At 46.0% G+C, this 22101-nt stretch overlaps 6 protein-coding genes across 18 annotated transcripts; 4 read left to right on the plus strand and 2 right to left on the minus strand.

Moving 5' to 3' along the window:
• The first annotated feature begins 467 nt into the window (after positions 1-467).
• Positions 468-2404, plus strand: LOC120445039 (protein panoramix). The gene is made up of 2 exons (XM_039625128.2): positions 468-610; positions 669-2404. The coding sequence occupies exon 2, from the start codon at positions 760-762 to the stop codon at positions 2323-2325; it is 1566 nt and encodes a 521-aa protein (XP_039481062.1). The 5' UTR covers positions 468-610; positions 669-759; the 3' UTR covers positions 2326-2404.
• Positions 2334-17003, minus strand: LOC120445009 (kinase D-interacting substrate of 220 kDa). Of its 11 annotated transcripts, none has more exons than XM_039625067.2 (11): positions 16544-17003; positions 8790-8924; positions 8535-8732; positions 5711-8475; positions 5462-5640; positions 5167-5402; positions 4930-5100; positions 4646-4870; positions 4010-4352; positions 2873-3136; positions 2334-2813 (listed from the first exon to the last, which is right to left on the minus strand). In XM_039625067.2, the coding sequence occupies exons 2-11, from the start codon at positions 8898-8900 to the stop codon at positions 2626-2628; spliced, it is 4680 nt and encodes a 1559-aa protein (XP_039481001.1). In that variant the 5' UTR covers positions 8901-8924; positions 16544-17003; the 3' UTR covers positions 2334-2625. The 11 variants fall into 11 exon arrangements, with proteins under 11 accessions (XP_039481001.1, XP_039481005.1, XP_039480999.1 ...); XM_039625071.2 differs by lacking the exon at positions 16544-17003 and adding an exon at positions 15568-15678 and having other exon boundaries at positions 4256-4352; XM_039625065.2 differs by lacking the exon at positions 16544-17003 and adding an exon at positions 15568-15678.
• A 130-nt stretch (positions 17004-17133) lies between these two features.
• LOC120445050 (queuosine salvage protein) lies at positions 17134-18359 on the plus strand. Of its 2 annotated transcripts, XM_039625167.2 has the most exons (3): positions 17134-17490; positions 17547-17957; positions 18026-18359. In XM_039625167.2, the coding sequence occupies exons 1-3, from the start codon at positions 17229-17231 to the stop codon at positions 18160-18162; spliced, it is 810 nt and encodes a 269-aa protein (XP_039481101.1). In that variant the 5' UTR covers positions 17134-17228; the 3' UTR covers positions 18163-18359. The 2 variants fall into 2 exon arrangements, with proteins under 2 accessions (XP_039481101.1, XP_039481100.1); XM_039625166.2 differs by having other exon boundaries at positions 17547-18359.
• On the minus strand, positions 18350-18904 carry LOC120445076 (60S ribosomal protein L29). Its single transcript, XM_039625203.2, has 3 exons — positions 18874-18904; positions 18594-18701; positions 18350-18527 (listed from the first exon to the last, which is right to left on the minus strand). Exons 2-3 carry the CDS (start codon positions 18693-18695, stop codon positions 18399-18401), a joined length of 231 nt encoding a protein of 76 aa, XP_039481137.1. The 5' UTR covers positions 18696-18701; positions 18874-18904; the 3' UTR covers positions 18350-18398.
• A 400-nt stretch (positions 18905-19304) lies between these two features.
• On the plus strand, positions 19305-20523 carry LOC120445058 (SAGA-associated factor 29). Its single transcript, XM_039625183.2, has 4 exons — positions 19305-19444; positions 19500-19728; positions 19785-19942; positions 20005-20523. The coding sequence occupies exons 1-4, from the start codon at positions 19406-19408 to the stop codon at positions 20446-20448; spliced, it is 870 nt and encodes a 289-aa protein (XP_039481117.1). The 5' UTR covers positions 19305-19405; the 3' UTR covers positions 20449-20523.
• A 101-nt stretch (positions 20524-20624) lies between these two features.
• LOC120445063 (ceramide-1-phosphate transfer protein) lies at positions 20625-21860 on the plus strand. Of its 2 annotated transcripts, XR_005615719.2 has the most exons (4): positions 20625-20864; positions 20927-21144; positions 21203-21736; positions 21797-21860. XR_005615719.2 is itself a non-coding variant. In XM_039625187.1 (3 exons), the coding sequence occupies exons 1-3, from the start codon at positions 20707-20709 to the stop codon at positions 21496-21498; spliced, it is 672 nt and encodes a 223-aa protein (XP_039481121.1). In that variant the 5' UTR covers positions 20625-20706; the 3' UTR covers positions 21499-21860. The 2 variants fall into 2 exon arrangements, 1 of the variants encoding a protein (XP_039481121.1); XM_039625187.1 differs by having other exon boundaries at positions 21203-21860.
• Positions 21861-22101: the final 241 nt, after the last annotated feature.

Raw genomic sequence — 22101 nt, forward strand, 5'->3', positions numbered from 1 at the left:
TTCCATTTAATCACTGGATATTTTAAATGGTTTTTCGTACTTTTTGGGCTGTGATGAAACTGCGAGATTGAACTTTACTTTACCAGCCAAAATTCTTAAGCAATTGCCTTTGATTCTATTAAGCTCAAGGTGACCTTTGAAGTTTTTGTGGTCATCAGCTGGTTAGGCGCTGAAAAACAGCCCCCAACAACAAATAGGCAACGAAGCTTGTAAACAAAAAACAGCTGGTAGCTTTTATTTACACTTAATCTGTTTGTATGTCTCTATTTGTGCAGATTTTAAATTCCTTTTAAGGGGGTATTATGAATTAATTGACATTAAATTGCTTTCACATGACTCTTAATCAGAAGAACCACCGTACATCTTGCAATATAACATTTAATTGACAAAAATTTGCTTAAATTAGCGAGTCGATAACAGCTGTGGTGAGTTTTCCATATGGCGATATCGATATATCAACAGGTGCATCGACTGTATCGAATAAACCGTTATAGAAAGTCGGATGGCAACTCCAGAGTCGTGAAAAAATTGGGATACAATTTTTAAAAAACACTAATTGTAAAATGTTTCTCTTTTGTATAATAGAAATAACCATGAAAAACAAAGAATGGTAAAGATCCTGTGGAAATACACTTGCTAAAAAAAATATATTCATTTACCATCTCTAGAACTCCAATACCAGCTAAATTTTGGTGGAAAAATTCAAAGGTGTCTAATTTCATTTGTGGAAGTGATTACTGGTGAAAAGATTTCGATGACATGGACGCTCCAATCAAGCTAGAGGTCAAAGTGGAGAACGACGTGGGTTGTGGTGTTAACGAGGATGAGGCTACTCCGTTGCGGGAGACTACAGGCGAGACTCCGCCGCATGCATTTGCCTCCGAAGTTCCTATGTCCGGATCAGGTTGGAACAGTGATCCCGAGGATGGTGACATTGCCCACCACTCGGCGCCTCCGACTCCGGGCGCACATTTACAGCCGCCCCCAGACGCCATCGAACCGAAAACGGAGCCGAAGCTTAAAATAGATGCCGAGAATGCGATGCTGGACGGCCTGCTGGAGGATCCATTCGATATTGGTTCCCCGCCGACCTTGCAAAACCCTGCCGATTTAAAGCCTAATGTGTCGTTGGAGTCCGTTGAGCAGAGCAGAACTACGGATTTAATTCCCAGCCAGTTTTCGAAGCGCGATAACTTGGACGACATGGATTTGTTCAGCCTTGAGGCCGCCAAGACGCTTGTACCAGACGAACCACAAAACGGTACGCCCGTAGAAGATCTGGAGGCAGCCGATCTCATTGCCCAGAAACGAGAGATTCTAAGGAAATTGGAGATGGCCGATGAAAACAGAAAGGTCAAAAATAAGAAAAAGAAACACAAGAAGGATCGGTCCCATCGCTCAAACAGAGATCATGAGGAGCACAGGAAGCGAAATCGTAGTGCTAGTTCGCAGGACGAGAACAAAGATGAGAGGAACCGAAATGAACGCGATCATCGGGGCCGCTACAAGTATAAGAAACGAAAGAGTAGTGGCAATGCAGAATTGGATTACGTTCCAGTGCGGGCTGATGAACATAGCATCCGACTAGTTAAATTCTCCAATCTCATGGAGCAGCAGACACCGCAGGTTCAACTTAACACTGGAAATCTGTCCAAGGCAGACAAGCGTGGTCTGGCGGTCGCACGGGCGGAATTGGTGCTGGAACAGATCCAGCAGATGGCCAACAAAGAAGAGCCGTCCGAATTCCATATGGTGGACACCATTTGCAAGCTTCCTGTTAATGAGTCGTTTAGGAACCAGGATTGTTTCGAGAATCCTTCGCCAATTTGCAATAACATGAATGTGGTATACAAGTTCAATTCCACACCCGGAACCAGAATCGATTTGGCTAAATGGGGCCTGGAAGCAGTGCCTCAGGCGACTAAAAGGTTGCTGCGTCTACTGGGCATCGATGTGGTGCGCCTTAAGGAGCTCCAGAGCACAGTTAAGCCTTCGCAGCGCATCCTGAAGCTGAAAAAGGAGCAACTTGAGCAGGGTTTGGCGCCGACAGAGGAAAATGAAACGGCCACGCTGTACAAGAATGCAGCTACGCAAACGGAGCGCAGAACGGCTGCCCACGATGCTGGCACCCAAGTTCGTTTGGAGAGCCGGCCTAATGGCGCCTTTTGGCAGAATCCCAACTTCGACCCAATGGCTTTGACGCAGCAACAGTCAAACGTTATGTTAGCCCTACAGGAAATCTACAAAACCCTGCCTAGTGCCACCGTGGCCGTCAAGCTCTACAAGGCATTGGAACCTGCCCTGGCAATAATTAAGGGCCGTTAGCCATAGTATTCAACACTCACTTTGATTCAATTTATACATTTAAGAAATACATATATGCACATGCATTATACATTTATAACAAGTAGTGTTTTCTGTGGCATACAACCAGGATTTGCAAACAAAGTGTCTTTTCTTAGCGTACCGACTATACAACTAAATCATTGTGTAACCCAAAAGTCAGAGTTTCCACAAAGTCCTCCAGTTATTAGCTAATTGCGTTATAACTAATTTGTAACTAAGCGTAGCTGGCACTAAATGGCCATCTCATTTGGCTGTTTTCACCTAGTAGAGAAGATTGTGTCATTTTCGCACTGTAAACACGAACGGGGCTGATTCCTCTTCTTCCTGCTGTTCCAGCAAAGTGGTCCTAATAGTGGTCCGGTGCTCCTGGGCCTCCACATCGTCGTAGTCCACTGAGGAGGAGCGCAGCAGCTGGAACTGTGAGTTGGAATCGTTTCTGGTGATGATCAGCGATGCGGGACGCGGTCCTATGAAGAATAAGCTTATTATTAAGTATGGTTTTGGCTTCATACCTGCTAAACATTACCTGGTGGCGGCTTGGTTGTCAAGCGCTTGGTGGCTCCTTGGACCTCCGGCTGGCGTTCGGAAACATACTCCACATTTGGCGTTAGCTTGGTACTGTTGTTGTTGTTATTGTTGGTCGCCGTTTGTTGAATCGATACTCGCTTGTCGACTTTGACGCTTCCCTGCTGTTTTAAAATAGAATCCCGACCTGACGGCGGTGGCACAGAGCCGGAGGCACCGAGCAATGGGGTCGTCATTGCTGCTCCGGCACTCGGCGTGTCGAGTTCTAAAATTCATAGGGATGAGCAAGATTAAGTTAGGGTTCTTGGAGGGATAACCCATTGCAAGGGGTGGTGCTAATCCGCAACACTAATATTAACCAAGTGAATTAAAGCAACCAATTAACTCAGAACAAAAGGTTAAAGGCGTAACATAAACACACAGATAGAAAGCTCAATAAAATGCAAGAGGTAACGAGTTGTTCATAAGATTTATCATTTATTTGATGCTTCATCTAACGCTAGGGATAGACATAGGATTTAGTGGAATATGGTTAGAAAACCACCATTTGGTTAGTTGTTCATGTGTCGTGGGCGATTAACAATTTTAAATATATTTTGTGGGCGTGTGTGTGTATGTGGGATTTGTGGCAAATAATTAATAACTAATCTTCGGCATATAAACATTGGAATGATTTAGTAATCGCACAACTCAAGTATTAGTAATTGTCGATAATACTGACCGGATCAAAGCCAAGCCAAAGCAAGAATAAAACAAGTAATAAGAAAAATCGTGTTTCGGATGATATGATTTTGGTTTTTGGTCCGGGTTTTCATTTGGCTCAGACATTGGTCCAGCGATCCAAAATGGTTCAGTTTGTCAGACTTTAAAATTCAATTACGACTCAGCCCCTCATGCAGCTTAGATACATAGTTCTGCAAGTGCATTCGTGAGCCTGTGGCCTCTCAGAGCTTGGTGTCGTCGTAGGCCTGTTCGCCAGAGGCATTGGGAATGACCACCACCATGGGCAAGGAACTGGACTCGTGCAGCAGCTCGCTGCTTATCGAGATCTGGCGCGATGCCCGATGATAACCACCACCACCACCAAACACCGAGTCAACATGCATTAGGTCGAGCGTGCTATCGCTTAGATCGTTACCATTGCCCAGGTGCAGGTGACCGCCACCCGAACCACCATGACCACCGGGTGCACCCACCAGAGTGCTCAGACTCTGCAGGGAGTGTGTGCTAACGCTCCGGTTGTACTCCGCATGCAAGTACTGGTTGTTGTTGTTGTTGCTTATCTTGACCCCATACTGCTTCTGATCGTCGGAAGGCGATCCGAACTCGGAGGACTCGCGTATGGGTGCTAATTGCAGTTGTGCGGCTGCCGCCAACATCTCACCTGTGGGACTCGGTCGCTCGCTACTGGCCACATCCTCGTACGCCTCCTCATTCAGAGTCTGTAAGGTGCCGCAGATCATCTGCTCCTCCAGCGTGACCTAGCAATGGATAGGACAGATAAGTTAAAGTGCTCACTGAGGTATATGATATTGATCTGTTATGGGTTTGCACAAATGTGGGCTTGGAATTTCGGGTTACAGTCTGTGTCTCTTAGTGTCTGAGCTTTACCTGCAGATACTCGTAGTCATGCACTTTTGACTGCATTTCGTTTCGGATTGTTAAAATGGTCGGAATAAGAATAGATCAAAGCACATGAGTTAGAGCGAATCGTTCTTTCAAATATACAGCTATCCGATCCTACAATTCTGAGACTTTTGATAGCTCGCCTTACCTGCTTCTCCATATGACTGACGGAGTTCTTTCGCGAGAGGGACTCTCTGGGTGGCTGCATTAGGGCGTCTGTCACATCCTTAATCATCGGGACATTCGATGGCGCCTCCAACGCGGCCGGTTGCTGCTGCTGGCGCGGCTGCTTTCGTGGCAATCGCTCGCATTCCCGCAGTGTGGTGATCAGTAGACGGAACAGCTCCCAGTGGCCAAAGCTCAGGCCCAAAACCTGTTCGAAAGTCGTCGTTTAATACGGAAAATCTTAAACATGATAAAATAACACTTTACCGATTTCAGATCCGGCATATCGCAGTGCTTCAGCACACGACCATTGATTGCGTTCTCGCGGAGCACAGGGGCTAGTTTGGCCAACGATGGTTTCATGTCCTCGATCCGCTCCAGCAGACTGATGACTCCCTCGACGGTCAAATCGGTCAGCTTGGTTTGCAGGATGTCATCCTGTAGCAATTGAAAAGCAAGCATTTTAGTCGTATGTTTTCTTAAATTAAAAATAATATAACTTACACCAAACGAATCACTAGGTGAGCTAATAAGTGGGGTGACAGGCTCTGTGCTCGTGCTGAGATTCCTGGAGCGTAGCTCATTGGCAGGATACTCGTTCTGGAACATTTGGTAGGGTGGATAGGCCTGCGGCGAAGGCACGTAGGTGGTGGGCGCGGGGAATTGACGCATGGTATTGGAAACGCTGGGCCTGGTTTGTATCACTAGGGAACCCTCGTCCTCGATGGTTTGCTGATCCTCTGTAAAGTGAATACTTTTTAGATTGCGCATTAGTTTAATATATTGTTTGTAAACTCACCCTTTAAGACCTTTCTTAAATAAGGATCCAGATTAATGGTGAAGGGTAAGAAGATGCGCAGATCCGCCACGAGTAAATCTGATTTGTGTAGCTGCAGGAAGGCGTCAAGCTTTCGTTCATCTCGATCCAACTCCAGGAGTGGAGCAGCCTCTCGCAAGTAAGCGAGTTTTGGTCGCAATCTAAAGGAGTTAAGTAGATTATTATATTCTTTCAAGAATGTATGTATAAGGATTTGGGTGTTAAACTCACTTCTCGTAAACGCTTTGCAGGGAAACACTCTCATCCGCATTGCCGTCCATGAACTGGTCGTGATGCAGCACTATCATACTTGCTCTCAATGGCCACTGCTCAGTCAGATTGATCCAGGAACTAAGGCGATACCAGCTGAAGTCAATCTGGAAGGCCTTGAGCAAGCGCACCGTGATGTAGATCACGTTCATCAGGCGGCGCATACTTCGTGGATTCACATCGCTGAAGTAATCATCCGTGAGCACAATGCGCGATAGATCAAGCACGGTCTGCGGATTCTGACCCAGGCGGTGAAGATTGGAACCGGTGGAGCTGGCCACGGATTCGGAGAGACGCAGTTTCTTTCCACCACCTCCTCGGGCGGGTCCGCGGAGCTTCTCCTGACTGGAGATTATCTCAGAGGCATTGGACAGTCGACGAGCAGACACAGAGTGACCCAATGTGGGTCCATCGTCTGTCTGGTAATCTCCCCCCCCACTTCGCTTGAACAGCAGCGCTGTCATCTGGGCTCGTTGCACCTTTCTCAGTCCGGAGTTTTGCAGATAGACCGGCAGGTGCACCAAATTTCTCAGGAAGTCATGTCCTCCGATTCCGCCCTCCGTAAAGAGTCGTCGGCTATTAGCCTCCGCTGCTTTGGCTATGACATGTGGATCCACAGAAATGAGCAAAACAAATGGTCGGTTAGGTGAAGAAAGAAGCGTTTGCACAGCATTCAGAAGGGTGAGAATCCTCTCGGTGTCACAGGAATCCAAGGCATCGATCACACCAACTAAGCGACTCTGCTGATTGGTGAACGCATCCAGGCACTTGACCATGTCCGTCATCACGGCCACCTCGGCACCCAGCATAGTCAACGGAGCCGATTCACTGGACCGAACAGCCCTCTTCAGCAGTCGGATGTGGGAGGTGAACAGGGATACAAACACCTTAGCCAGGACATGGAGATGTGTACAGATCAGCGTGCCCATCACGGCTGCAATCACATAAAGAGCCACCAGTATCTGTTCCTTTTCCTTCTCATCGGCAAACGTGAAGTAGGCCACGATGAGAGAGATGCCAGTAACCAGGGTGACGAGGGCTAGTTCGAAGACCAAAACGATTGGTATACAGCACATGCGACGCCAACGCCAGCCAACATCCACTTTCAAGCACTTCGGACGGAAGGCTCTGTACAATCTGGTGGACAGCCATCCGTAGTGAGATTCTATAGCATCTAAGAGGGCGGCCAACATATGCGCTACAGCTCCATCACCTGTGGGTGAAGCGCTGTTGGCCTCCGCAAAGTGAAACCGCACGGGTTTGGCCTGTGAATCCGATTGGGGTCCCGGCGGATGGCAAAAGGCCACCTGAAGTATCAGACGCAATCTCGTCATTCTCTTCTCGAGACCATGTTGCACAGAGTAGGCCCACTGCATGTCCATCTGGTAATTGCAGTATCTCACAGCTGCCAGAAGCAGATAAGCGAGCAGCAAGAATCCGACAGCCGCCGACACGCCCACAACCGCTGACCAGGTGCTCAGACCCACAATAGTTCCAATGAGCAATGCCAAATGAAGGCAGACGATGAAGAGCAGGCCACTGGTTCGAATCGGTGGTTCCGCCCACTGGCGCGCAAAGTTGTTCATCTCGTCGCGCAGCTTATTTAGCAGGAAACTCTTTCCACTGCCCCATTTGGCGTAGAGTCCCACGGTAATGGGAGTGGTTAATGTCGGCTCACTGAGCACATCCGCCAAGGCAGAGGAGTACAGCTCGTAGCCCAGCATTCCCTCAGAGTCCTCGTTGGTGTTCAGACGTCTGGCGCCAAAGACCTGACCCAATATGGTCTTCTGGTGCAGGGAGTCAATGTTGTAGGGCGTTTCTCCAGCTTTGTTGGCTCTATACAAGAGCTGACTGTGCTTCGGATTTCGCAGGAGAGCCTCCACAATCGCCTTGCTCCTCGCCCGCATTGCAATGTGCAGGCAGGTGTCGCCCCTTTTATCGCTAGCAGTCACCTTGGCCTTTCGATCCAGCAACAAGTGCACAATCTCCAAGTTACGATTTCGTACAGCTCTCAGCAGGGGAGTGTCGCCATCCTTGGTGGCGGATTCCAGATCGGGATTGGTGGCCAACAGTAGCCTAACAATCGGCGTATGTCCCTTCTCCACCGCGGTGTAAATGGCCGTCTTGCGATCTTTTCCCTGTATATCCACGTCGGCATGTTTCTTGAGCAAGGCCTCCACCACAGTTCGATGACCCGCTTTAACGGCATGGATGAGCGGTGTATCTGCTCCGCGATCCTGGATATTTATGTAGGCACCAGCCGCAATAAGGGAGGCGGCAATATCCTGGAAACCCTCTCGACTCGCTATGCAAAGGGCAGTCATTCCATCTTTGTCCAAGGCATTCACATTTGGCTTCTTCTCGAGAATGGAACTAACGCAATCTGTATGGCCGCCGGCGGCCGCAACGAGCAGAGGCGTCCATGAATACATGCCAGCGGTGTCCACATTGGCTCCAGCTTTAAGTAACGTGTCCACAATCTCCACATTTCCTCGCCTGCATGCCCACACCAGGGCTGTGGTTCCATACTTATCACCCACATTCACTTTTGCGCCGCGTTGCACCAGCAGCTCCACGATGTCCTTGTAGCCACGTCCCGCCGCCCACAAAAGGGCGCCCAGGTGGTAGTTGCCATGGGCATTGCCATCGGCTCCTTTGTCCATCAGAAGGCGCACCAGCTCCGTGTGTCCGCGGTAAGCTGCCCACATCAAACTGGTCCAGCCACCCTGAAGAAACGTTACGCATAAGATTGATTCAAAAACGTTGCTTAGAGCAGGAGACTTACCATATCACGGTGCTCCACTTCAGCGCCATGGTCCAGCAGCAGTTGGACAACATCCAAGTGCCCGTTTCGGGAGGCACACAGCAGTGCCGTCCAGTTGTCCAAATCCTCCGCCTGAACATCGGCACCACGGGCCAGAAACTCGCGAACAAAGGCAGTCAAACCTCGTCCAGCCACTACCATCAACACTGTGGTGGCATTCTATAAGAGATTCGAAATAGTACCAAGTCTTAGCAAATTCCGCTTAAAGGGACTAACCTCATCCCGATCGTCGATGGTAAGATGACGGCTGTCCAAAATAGCACGCAGACCGGATATATCATTATTATCGATATACTGCAGCAAGGCACGATGTCCCAGCGAACCCATGGAGTCTCCGAAGCGATTTATGTTCTGCACAAAGAGTTTCAAGTATTAGTGGCTTTCCAAATAGATTTTCAAAGTTCATGTTCTCACTCAAAAACCGAAACAAACTTCATGCAAATAAAAACCGTTTAGTTTTAGCAAAACTCCTACCAGTTATTCGTGTTAGGAAGCAATTAAGAGACAGAAACCATAACTCATATTTAAAAATGTTGTAACATTTGGTGGGCAGGGAAAATATAGGACATCAATTAGAGACTTCAGTTATCTCCAGGGGTCAAAGTGGAACACTTTGCATGCTTAGTTTAGACCAAAAGAACCACAACATTAGGAAGCAATTATTCTTACACATACAGAAAGGGGTTTATCTTAGTGCTATAAATTGGTGAACTGCCAAAATTATCCACAGGTTCATGATTGAGTCATAGAGCTTTAGTGGCAGTAAATAAATTATGCGGGTTATAAAAAGCCTCCACCGCCAATTATCGATGGGTCATTGTGAAATAATCAGTTCTCCAAGAAATCAAATACAAAGTAGGACCGTTTTATGGGAGTTTTCTAAAAATATCAAGGGGTAATTCCTGGGCAACAAGACACGCACACGCGAAAGTCCATGCTATCTATATCTCTAAATCTAAGTGGCTCCCAAGACGAATTTGATCTCGTAGTCCCTGGGTAAATAGACATTCGTATGGCCAGGTAATCGCACATCTTAACGATAACGTCACAGATTGCCATATTTGTTATTTGAACAATTGCCAGGCAGCGTCTCACACGCACTGCAGTAGCTTGGCTTTAATTTATTTGCCTATTCTAATTAATTTTGTAGAACCTTCGCTCGTTCGAGAAACGAAACATTCAATTGGATCAATAAACCATCAACAACAACATGGCTGGTTGATTATGTCGGGTCAAAGTCGCTCTGGCTGTATTCAGATTTGGATTACTTCGCCATCGCCATCGCCATTGGGTTTGGGTTTCATTCGAGGTGTTAACATGCACTCGCGCATAACGAAGGGAAGTAAATATCAATAGGTGTATATTGGTAAACAAAGTTACCGCCGAATAGTCTAATGTTAGATCTAATTGCTGACTCTTAAGCACCCTAGAACGAGTAAAATAATGGCGTATCAGTGGGGAGAGTTGTCTGGCCGAAAGGAATAGATAGAAACGAGATTATTCAGATAGCTCCAATTTACGACTACAAGTGTGAGTGGGGCGCGTGAGTAAATTTTATTAGTCTCGAATATGTTTATTTATATTTTTTATCTCTGAGTTTTCGCCTATGCAGTGGTATTTCCCATTTAAACAGACATAGTTATGTGCTGACATCCAGGTGGTGGAGTTGGATGGTGGAGGGGGTTTCAACTTATTCCTTAACCCTAATTAACTGAAATGAAGTGTGTGGTTCTAATACCCCTGACTAATTTAATCAGGGGTTGCTATTCACTCGCGAATACTTTACATTTTTCCCCTTTTTCTTCACCGGCGATCGCAAGTTGTTCAAGCTCAACCGCGAGGCATTGAGTATCAATTCATCGAAGCTCTTGGATAGTTTCATCTTGTCAGCTGATACTCGTTCCGCACTCTCGGTCTGCTGTTTTGATTTTGGTTGTGATTTTGATTTGATAAATTGTATATTATTTGGCTTTATTTGCGGGCTGTTGTACGTGCGACAAGCTGATAAAACTCAGCATTCTCCGCACTGGTTTGCCAAAGATCACTAGTTTCGCCAGTCACACACTCTCACTGAATGGCACTTTAATCAAGTGCCAGTATGTGCATATTATTTCTGCATTTTTCCTTATAGTTTGTTTTTTTTTGTTGCCACTTTGTTCCGCGCAGCCAATTAATTGACGAATTAATACCACCGGGTATATTTGCTTTGTGGCTGTGGCTGTGGTTGTTGCTGCTGCGGCGTACACTGCGCACTTTTCCTGCTGCTTTGCGATGCAACCTGTCGCCTTGGTGGCCCGCTGACGTCTGAGACAAGTGGGTTATCAAGCGTTTTGCTGCCGGACAGTGCGATATTAAGTTTACACGCGACCCGAAGCGAGCATCGCTGTTTTCTGCCCGATTACAGTCGATGTGGGTGCTTTTGGCCGAGTACGGGTACGTTTTTGGCCACCAATACGCTGGTTTGTTTTTCTGGCGGGCTGCGCTTCGTGCCGCAAATGTGGTAAATGTAATTGGTAATTGGGCACTCGAAACGTGTTTGCCGATTTTGGAGCTGTTGCTTTTGGCCGCTCCTGCTGCCACGAGCGTTGCACCAAGACTGATTGACCGACCAGGTTTTGTGGTCACCACATCGGGTCTGGTTATGTTCGCACTCGCACTGCCTTGCGCAGAGTTTCACTTGAATTGGTGCTTAGGCCGCTGCCCCTACCGACTGACTCCATTGGCTCCAAGAACAGCGTATCCTTTGGCCTTTTATCATTTGCCAATCAGCTAATTGGTTTCAAGCGATGTGGTGGTGTGCGGAGTATCTGTATCTCGACAATTACGCGTCACTTGGGGAGATAAGTTTTTGTAGAGTAGTACCAGAAGTGGCAGAAGTACTGGCGACACTGACTGAGGGCGATCGATAAGATGAAGACGTTAAATGAACGATGGCCAATTCGGATGTGTGTTTTCCGACTTGACTCGAGTGGCTGCAATTGAGTCGCACGTCACTTGAGTTTGCCTAATGGATTCTCCGCGTCGAGTGTTTGTATAGTCACATAGTAATGGGTTTAATTTCGCTGCGTCAGTGCAATCACAATCCACAGGAACATCAGCAATGTGCTATCACAGCATCCGGTACACCGATAGTTCACGAGTTATATAAAAAAAGGAATTTACATGCACAAGTAGTTGCAGCTGATAAGCGAAACATTTGTCAAACACCCAACTGCTGTTCACGAATTGTTTTAATTTCTGTTGCTCAATGTAATTGTGCTGCATTTATCGGGTTTTAAATGATGTACATTAAACTAGAAATCCTAATTAAAGTGGACCTGTATCCTTTATATTATCCTTGCTATTTGTGTCAACTGAAAATGGTGCAATACCAGTGCACGGCTAGGTGTTCTTAGTGATCGATGAATCCATCGATTTAGTATGTAGAGTGCTGGGAGTAGTACATATCTTGCTACCCGCAACTGTGGACCAAAGCAGCAGTCTTGGGTGTGCGAGCAGAGTGGAAGAGTGAAAGAAGAACCATTCTTGGGACATTAGTGGCACAGAGCGAAGCAGTTAACCAAAGTCGGGAACGAAGAAGCGACTGCAACTAGAATGTTTATTTTTAGATGCGGTGCACGCGACCCATACTGGTTTTTAGTCGATGGGAGTGTGTGTGTGTGTGTGTGTGAATATCGAGTATCTATGTACACATGGGGTTAGGCCAATCACGGGGGTTAGGATCCAATAAGCGGCAGAGCAACAAGGTTACAACACCAACTTAGCCAGGATAATCGGCATTTACGTGGGCATGGATGTGGGAGAAGCGACGCAGGGCCAGATTGAAGTGACTAAAACGGCGGGAAGGACTCTGGTTGGAGTGCTCCTCGTTGTGCTCCTGGTTGGCAGCGGGACTGCCCTTTCCCTCAGCCGCAGCCGCAGCCACCGCGGCATCCGTCTCCTCTTCGATGTCGATCACGAAACGAGGCAGGGAACTGTGCGGTTTCCGCTCGGTTCCATAACTGCGATGCAGCTGGCGGGGATTCCTGTGGTTAGCCGCGACTATCACCCGCTCCTCGCTCTCCAGCAGTGGTTGGTGCAGGGACTGAATGTCATGGTGGTGCAGGTTGCTCACCAGAGCACCAATGGTGGAGTGGCCAGCGGTTCTGCTGGGTGATGCTGTTGTGGCTGGAGTTGTGGTATCGGCGAGTGGAGTTTCCTCTGCGCTGGACGCCTTCTTTTGTGGCTTATGTGAGTGGCCATCTTTCGGCATGACTGCTGATCTGGGTTATTCTGGCTTAAAGTGACAATCGCGAGATGCCTTAGTGCTCTCGTTTATCTAGGACGTGGCTTAGTTAGTATATCATTATTTACGTGACTTAAATCGCTACGAAAGCTCTGCGCTCTACGGCAGTTTAGCTTTATGGAATTGTTAATGCTACAATGACTGACATGTCTTGGTCTAATTAAGGCTGACTGAATGGAATAGCAATGAAAGCCATTCCCTAAATGAATCATAATTGACTGATTGATGCAATTTCATTGGGGATTGGGGATTGGGGTGGACCTGTCGATCAAGCTGGCTTTTCTCCGGGCTTGCCTTCAAAAGAAGAAGCGTGGACAGGCCGATAAGACGAACCTAATACTCAGCGACTGTCAAGTGTTTTTGCTATCACATGATATCTGCGGCTAGTTTTGCTGATAGGAAGGGAGCGCATCTCGGCTATAAAGTACTGACTTGCACTGCACTTGTCGCGGATTCATTGCACCCGGAACACACCTCACTCCCACCCGGATTCGTCTTTAGGCGGGACTTGAACATCTTCGCCAAACTCTCGCCGCTCAGTTCCGTCTTGAAGGCCGCCTTGCAATCGATGGAAAAGATATACTACTCAAATTGGATTCAAACGAACGTTGGGCACCGAGTGCCGCCAGTTAACTGCCGGCACTTTGCATGGAAGCATCGTATAAATGCCATGGCGACGGGCACCAAACGATCCGCTCTCTATTTAGTTTTCATTAATTGGGCAAACAGCCCCGACAGCCTGATAACTCGGATAAGCAATGGATACCAGACTCTATATAACCGCTTCCTTATAAACAACAGACAACACACACTGATTATCGTGTTAATTGCCTTTTTATTTCCCCCAAAGTCAAATAGATGTGAGATTCACACCGGAAAGCGATGACCAGATTCGGTTATCTTCAAAGGTATTTGCTAAGTTAGAGGGTACTCTTTATATGCTATGAGGCAACTTAAAATCCTTTCTTATAGGATTTATGGATTATAGTTTAAATTTATAATGTCTACTTTGAGGAATCGCTGCGAAAACCTCTTTAACCGTCTTTTAACGCAGTTTGTGGCATTTGTTTCATCGAAAGGCAGCATACTTTCGGGATTGGGCCATCAAGTGATGTAGAATTCAATTCGACAGCTTCGGCAGTCAAGGGTAATTGGAATTCTACGTGTGCACGAAGGTATGTCTTCATATTGAACGGTGTGGGCGATTTGCGAGGCCGCGACTAATTGTGACGATAAAACAAACAGATGGAAAACCGCTGGCGCTATCGGTTAAACAATCTGCTTTGGCAAACGTATGGAGCAGTATCCGATAAGGAGTCGCCATTAAGCGAACGTAACATATGTCGGCTGAACCCACCTGGCTGGCATTACCACCTCGGCCAAAGGAGCCGCGTAGCAGACCGAAGGGAAAGATGCTGCCGTAGCCGCTCTGATCGCCCCGCCGATCCTGTCCAGCACTGCTCGTGCTCGGCGACTCTGCGAGCGGATCTGGATTTAGAGGCGACATCTCCGAGTAGGCGCGGCCCACCAGCTGAAGTTTGGGCGTGCGCCGCATGGTTATGGCGATTACAAGCGGTCAATGGTGAGGTAATCCCGGAACACCTTTATCTTTTTATCAGTTTTACAGCACAAACATTTGCTTTGCCCTTCGAGGCTCACACAAAACTGGGCATCTTTGGGAGGAATCTGGTGACTTATACGATTGGCATATATTATGTACGACAGTACTAGGTCTAGGCAAATTAGAAAAATCCGAGATTGCAATCTATTTCAAATATTATGGAAAGCACAACGATTACGATTAGAGGAGCGCACGCGGCGCGCTCTGCTGGAAAACTAAATGGAATTGGAATTGGAAGCGAAACCGGTGGCGCAGAAAGAGAATACTCGTCAATCGCTCTCCTGGCTCTCCTTTGTTTTATTTCACTTTATTTTCTTTTTTGATAAAACGAGAAACAGTAACCCAAAAAATAGCGGTGTTTATCAAACTAGGCGTGTGTGCCCAGACACACACGTGATGCGCGAATGTGGGCGCTGTCGCAATGAAAACAAAAGCGAACGCCACCGAACCCAGAACTACCGAAGCAATCGATACCCTTGATTACTAATGGGTCTGTCGAGGTTTTTCTGGGCAAGAACATATTCATGGGTGTGCTTGCACGGCAAGGAACCTATTCATTGTTACTTATTGTTCATGGAAAATTAGGATCACAAACCATGAGAATTATCACAACTTATTCTAAACATCATACTTTATGTACACAAATCAAAGATCTTCATATTTTAAACGAGTTAAACGGGGAAATATCTGATTCTATTTTTGAAACTCTACAAGTTTAAAATGGGAACTGAAAGAATTGATTTGTGGGCACATAAACCTGTGTGATTTATATCGCAGTATAGGTATCAACAGCATTTAGAATCCGTACTTCTTCAGCTCAATCAACGCGGATTAGAATTGTTATCTTATCAGACAACTGATGGCCAATTTCAAACACTTTTTAAACGGCGTGAAACATTGTTAGCATGTTAATCACTAATTTGTTCAAATCATAAAAAAGGCTATAGTTTACTCATAACAATGGTAGTGACTAAAAACGTTGATGAAGGAAAGTCATTCTCTTAAAGTGAAGAAAATACAGCTTTGGAATACATTTTGAAGTAGTAGTTTGTCAACAGTATCTTTGTTTACTGGGGGGAAACACTCACTCGGGAATTCGAGATGCGTCTGTCGCCATTTGCTGATACGGCCAAATGCGATTCCACGAAATGCGAAATGGAATACACCGGAACACTTTCGACCATCTTCACGATTTTGCACTATATTTATGCAGCTTACCGTCAGATGTCGGAACGATACGAAAACAAACTGAAACGCTTCAATCGATGAAATCAGGTGCGATCAATGATTGCCACATGTCTGATTTATCTCGCAAATTAGCACATGATTGTGAGGCGGTGGATTTAAGGAAGATCTCAAGTACCTTTGCGGATTTACACTCCATCGCTTGACAAAATCGTTGTGGAAAAATATAGAAATCAATGCACGATCAGTTCAAATTAGCACATTAATTTTGACGAGCGGTCAGCAATAACGATGACGATGATGAATTGAAATTGTGTATCTTGATCGCAGTTAAGTTACCTCCTCACTTTGTGGATACAAAGTGTGGAGTGCATGATAAGGGGAAAGATAAAGAATGCCTTACTTTCGAGCACTTAAGGTATTATGACAGATTACATGCGGAACAGTTTAAATAAAAACCTACAGCCGATAGCGCTCCCTTCAAACGTAAACAAATAAAAACTAAACTAAATTAAACTAGTGACGATTGCTAAATGAAAGCGAAATGAATTCGCGCGTGGCTCGGAATAGAATATTATTATTATAAAAATAAATGCGTCTATACTGTAAGTGTGTATATTGCAAGTTCTAGGTCTCTAAGTTTATTTATGTAAACTACGTATACTTTGGTGTGTGTGGGCAACTCAAGAGTGAATAATACAATGGAGAAAAAGTCAACTATTTAAGTGTACAACGTGTTAGCACATTTTGAGGCTACTTATGGGCCACTGCTACAGTAGTATACTAGATAATTATCGGATTCAGTCGTGTCTACAAATTAAAATAAAGCCTGCGTGATGCGGCATGTTCGGCGCATCGGGTTAGAACCGGATAGCTCACCTGCTGACTGGATCAAGGGCATATATATCTGCGTATCCGGATTGTGGGGTATATCCTTGGGATTTTCTGGGATCTGGATCTCGAAACGGAATGACAACAAACGACAGCTGAGCAGCTCTCGCCAACAGCTGAGCGCACGTGTATCTGTATATGTATCTGTATCCGCGTAGCCGTATCTGTGTGGGTGCGGGTGGCTCAGTGTGTGGGTGCCAACTGAAACGTCGATAAAATATTTTTCTTAACGGCACAAAGAACTTTCGGCACTTGAGCAATTGTCGAGTACGCTTAATATTTCCAGGGCATTAACAAAAAACAAAGCCACACATAAACAAGTTGATGACTTTTTGTTTAAGCATTCGACGACACTGAGTTATCTTTTTTTCCGCGCACTTCACTCGCCGAACGTTACACAATCAGTTACAAAAAACTGGCGGCAATTCGGTGACCCACTATTGCTATTTAATTATTATTTGCTTATTTTATTCCGCGAGCACCGAGCGAAATTCGCAGCTCCTTCATGTGTTGTTTCAGAGTTGCCACCCAGCCGACACTGTTCTGGCGTACCTGCATCCCTGGTGGCGTTGCCAGACCACGTGACATCGCAAATCTCCTAAACAAGCCAAACGCCTGTTACAGCGCCAAAAGTCGCGACATCTTAATTAAAAACTTTATTAATATTGTTAAAATGTCCAGCAGCAAACTAAATCCCAGGAAATCTGGAGCGTATATCGTAGAACATGCGAAGCATGTTCGCGTTCTGCCCGCAGGCATTGAAAAACTAACGCAGGAAATCGTAAAAGCCCTAATAGAAAAGCGCATTGCTGTGGAAAACTTCTCGCAGCACGAATTACATCCGAATCCGGACTCAAATCAGCCGGAGGACTATTCCAAAGCAGCCGACTGGGTCTTTGTGTTGGACACTCTAAACTTTTGCTTCTGGACCCCCGGTGAGTAATTGATATTTATAGCAGCATCCCCTATCTTCAATGGTAATCTTTCGCAGATAACTACACCAAATACAAGGTCGATGGCTATACCGGCTACTTTGCTCTGTGTGCTGCGGTTAAGAGAGCCATCAAGGAAGGTGTGGATGTGATCACTCCAAAGTTCTATTCCGAAATTGATCTAAAAACCCTGAAACACATTTTCCGCTCTGACGATGGGGAGACCGTGATTCCCCTGCTCCAAAAGCGTCTGGAATCGCTCCACGAAGTGGGCAAAGTTCTAATCGACAAGTACGGTGGCAGCTTTGAGAATGTAATCAAGAAGGCCGAGAAATCGGCAGTCCGTTTGCTGGATCTCGTTGTGGAGGAGTTTCCCTGTTTTCGAGATGAGGCAGAGTTCGCTGGAAAGCGAGTTTCCATCCTGAAACGAGCACAAATCCTGGTGGGCGACGTGTGGTCCTGCTACAGAGGTCAGGGACTTGGTTACTTTAATGACATCGATCAGATAACCATGTTCGCCGACTATCGAATTCCCCAGGTGCTGGTGCACTTTGGCAGTTTGGAATACACCAGCGAGCTAATGGAGTTCCTAAAGACGGATACTATTCTGGAGAACGGCGATCCCCGAGAGGTGGAGATACGCGGCGCATCCATACACATCATCGAGCAAGTTAGGGATGCTGTGGTAAAGATACTCAAGGAGCAGCACCCCGAGATCTCATTGGACAACGTCAACTCCATTGTGATCGATCAGTATCTGTGGGACTACCGGCGTCGGCACAATGCCGACTTGGAGCACATTCCCTTCCACAAGGTGCTGAGCATCTACTACTAGCGACGGCAAAACAAATAAAGACGGTTCTTTTGTAAAACTGAATTGTCCTTTAATTATCCACAAACGGGGCAATCATCTACAAAGTAACGGGTGCGGGCTTGCCTTTCTGGGCAGCGATGCGCTCGTTGTAACGCTTGACGGATTCCTCGCGGGAAAGGTTTCCCTTGCGGGCGTAGCGCTGGTTGATCAGGAATTTCACATCCATCTGAAGATAAAGTTTATTAATAAGTAGCTGGATCTTAACTGGATGTGTTTATTTTTGAATACTTACACCCAGAGTGGACTCGTGGCGTTTGCGCAGGGGGCGCTTGATGCCATTGCGATGGGCCTTCTTGTTCTGGTTGTGATTTGTGTGGTTCTTGGACTTGGCCATCTTAAACTATTCCGAATATCCAAAGTTCCATTGATGGGGCACATGAAAACAAAAAATAATCGCCATTACTAAATTTTGCTTGGGCTTAACACTTGGAGTTCACTTTTGGCCATCGCCAATTCAACGAGCCAACAACTGTTGAAACTTTCGTTGCACTGGTCGTGTATGAGGCACCTACGTTTTTCGCACACTGGAATTCCTAGCTGCAAATAAAGATTTTACGATTAAAACTAGCCAATTGGAAAAAACGCGGTGCACACTTACGGAAACGCGATGGAAAAGAAGGGAAAGCTAGAGAGGCAGCCATACAACGCAGAGAAGGGACTAAATAACGCCAGCCACGTGAAGACATCGTGCTGTTATCTGGGTGCTGTTAAGCGCACTTGCTTCCATCACTACTGTGTAAAACGCAAACAAAATTGAAAAGCCAATGTTGATGTTTAAGAATAGGAAGCAGTAAAACGTGGTCGAACTAGCCAAAGCCAAATAGTAATATCAAAGGAACAACTTATTTACAATAAATTAACTTACAATATTTTGTTCAAAGTATTCTTCAGAAAATGTTAAAAAAATACCAAATGTAAAAATAAAACTATCGCACGATTAACACTAACGCGTTGTCGGCTGTACGTATTTGTTTGTTTGCCTTGCAAAGATAAACAAATTGACTAAAATACAAATTTATTTAATTATTACAAACAATAAACAAAATGCCATTGACTGCGGAAAGTGCCGCTCAACAGATTCAGGTAAAAAGGTGAACGATACTTATGCATATATGCTCCAAGTGAATAGCATTTACAGGATCGCCTGAAGGACATTCAACAACACATCCACATTGTGGACGAGGAGCGTCGGCGGGCAGAGAACTCAATTGCCAGTCTGGTGCGATCTCTGCATGCCACCAATCAGAAGGTAAAACCCCTGCTCAAGGCTAGTTTAATGGAGGCGGCGCAGGAGGAGGCCACCATTCGTGCCGCGCTGGCCAAAATCCACGAGATTCGAAGCATTCGCAACGAGAGACGTATCCAAGGTACGTAGGTGTGTGATCGGATCTATAAACAGGGCTTACTCTCACTTATTCCACAGCTCGCAACGCTGGAAACAAGGAGGCCATTCGACGGGGAGCCCTCATGAAAATGGTGCAACTCTCAGCTCAAACATTGCCCTTGTTCGTTGGGAAACTAGGAGAACGTGCACCAGCTCTATGTGGAGCCATTCCCGCCGAGGGCAACTATGTGGCCAAGGTAAGCTTTACTATTTGCAGATGCTGGTAAAATGATCTAACCAATGGAATTCCACTAAATAGGTTGGCGACAATGTTGCCGCCTTGGCCAAGGGAATCGATGAGGAGGAGAACTGGATTCTGGCGGAAGTGGTGCAGTTCCTGCACCGTCAAAACAAATACGACGTGATTGACATTGACGAGGAGCAAAAAGATCGCCATGTGCTAAGCAAGCGAAAGGTCATCCCGCTGCCCCTGATGCGTGCAAATCCCGAGACTGATGGTCACGCCCTGTTCCCAAAAGACACAGTGGTAATGGCGCTATATCCACAGACCACCTGCTTCTACAAGGCCATTGTTCACCGCCTGCCGCAGACCGCCACCGAGGATTACGAAGTGCTCTTTGAGGATTCCTCGTACATGAATGGCTATGCCGAACCATTGCCGGTGGCCCAGCGCTATGTGATTGCATATCGACCCACGAAAAAGGGTGCTGGCAGTGGCAGCGGGAATCTCTCATCAGCATAAAACTATATATAGCAGTATTATTGTAGAATAATAAAAATGTAAACAGAAATTTGAATAATATCTTTGCGGATCCAATTTAAAATGTATTTAGTTCACAATAGACTGGTTTCTGTCTAGGGTAAAAATAAAGTATTTTCCGACTGGTATATTAATACCGTAAATATTTTTAGTATATTTGGGGAACACGATTACATTGATTCGCCGATAAAATAAACTTAAAGTTTGTAGCAAAACAAAGGGGAAAAACAGACAAATAATATGAGTGAAACAAGCTTAACGACGCAAACCAATGGCACGACGGAAAATGGGAACTGCTTTGATATCCTCAAAGTGTCTACTCTATTCGAATCGAGCCTTCTGGAGGAGGATGACGTACAATTGGACGCCTACTTGGCAGCCTACGAGGAAATAATGAAGTAAACCGAGTGATAATGATGGGTTTTTAGTGGTGCTCTATATGGCATTGGTTGCTCCTTAGGTTCTTCCAGCTGATGGGCAGTGTCTTCAGTTTTGTCAGCAGCGATGTGCGCAGCAAAATAGATATTCTTTACGCCCTGAGAGCCAAGGACGCAGAGGATCAGGAACACTTCAATACCTTCAAGACCATGCTGGAGTACGAAAAGGAGGCCCAGTTGCTGAATCAAAAGAGTTATGTGTCCGGCAGTCGCACGCTGCTACGTCTTCATCGCGGTCTTGGTGAGCATAATGCGCAGCTAACTGCCACAGTGGCTAATTGTTTGTGTTCCTTATCTAGACTTTGTCTACGAGTTTCTCAATCGGATCCAGGCGATACCCGACGACCAAAAGACTGTGGACGTGTGCAAGGCGGCCTACGATGACACCCTGGGCAAACATCACTCGTTCCTCATCCGCAAAGGAGCCCGCCTGGCTATGTACGCCATGCCCACTAGAGGAGATCTTCTGAAAAAAGTGTGCACCGATGTCGAGGCGGCCAAGGAGAACCTGCCTCCCATGCTGAAGCACATGAGAATAAACTACGACCGCACGGAAGAGCTCTACACGCTATACGACCTACACAGCCTGCCTTAGAGTCTATTACACTTCTGGGGTATTCAAAGAGTGATAGATCTGATAGAGTGTTAAATACCCAAAGGGACACTACTTTTATAAGATGGAAAATATGCCTATAACATGATATTATAATAGTATAATATGATTTTGTACTGTAAATCACTCTCTATCGGATCTGGCGGCTACCCCGGCCTAGTTTATGTAGCTGAAATTTTCTGTGTTGAATGTGTAACTGCAAGTATTCGTTTCCTAAGACGTAAGTTTAATTTTGCATTTGGAATTGCCTGCAATCGCTGATGTATCGCCTTGTCCACAGGCTGTGCAATATTGCCGAAATCCCCTGTATTTAATGCCATAAAAGCTTTAGTTATGAATGAAAACTTGTCTTATCTGGGTGTATTGAACTTGGGCAACCTGGACAAACATAGTTTCTCGTGTCAGTTCCTAAAATACCAGCATAATAAGCAGTCCAGATTAGATAAGCTTTTGGGGGAATGCTGCCTCATAAAAAACCCACTTCGGATACCAACGCCTTGGGCTATCTGGATGTTATTATGGTCCAAGACAAAGGCCGCTAAAACATCCCTATATCCCCAGAATCTAGTCAAGATATATGACTGC

Source organism: Drosophila santomea, chromosome 2R, assembly GCF_016746245.2.
Source record: "Drosophila santomea strain STO CAGO 1482 chromosome 2R, Prin_Dsan_1.1, whole genome shotgun sequence".
NCBI classification, from domain to species: Eukaryota; Metazoa; Arthropoda; class Insecta; order Diptera; family Drosophilidae; genus Drosophila; species Drosophila santomea.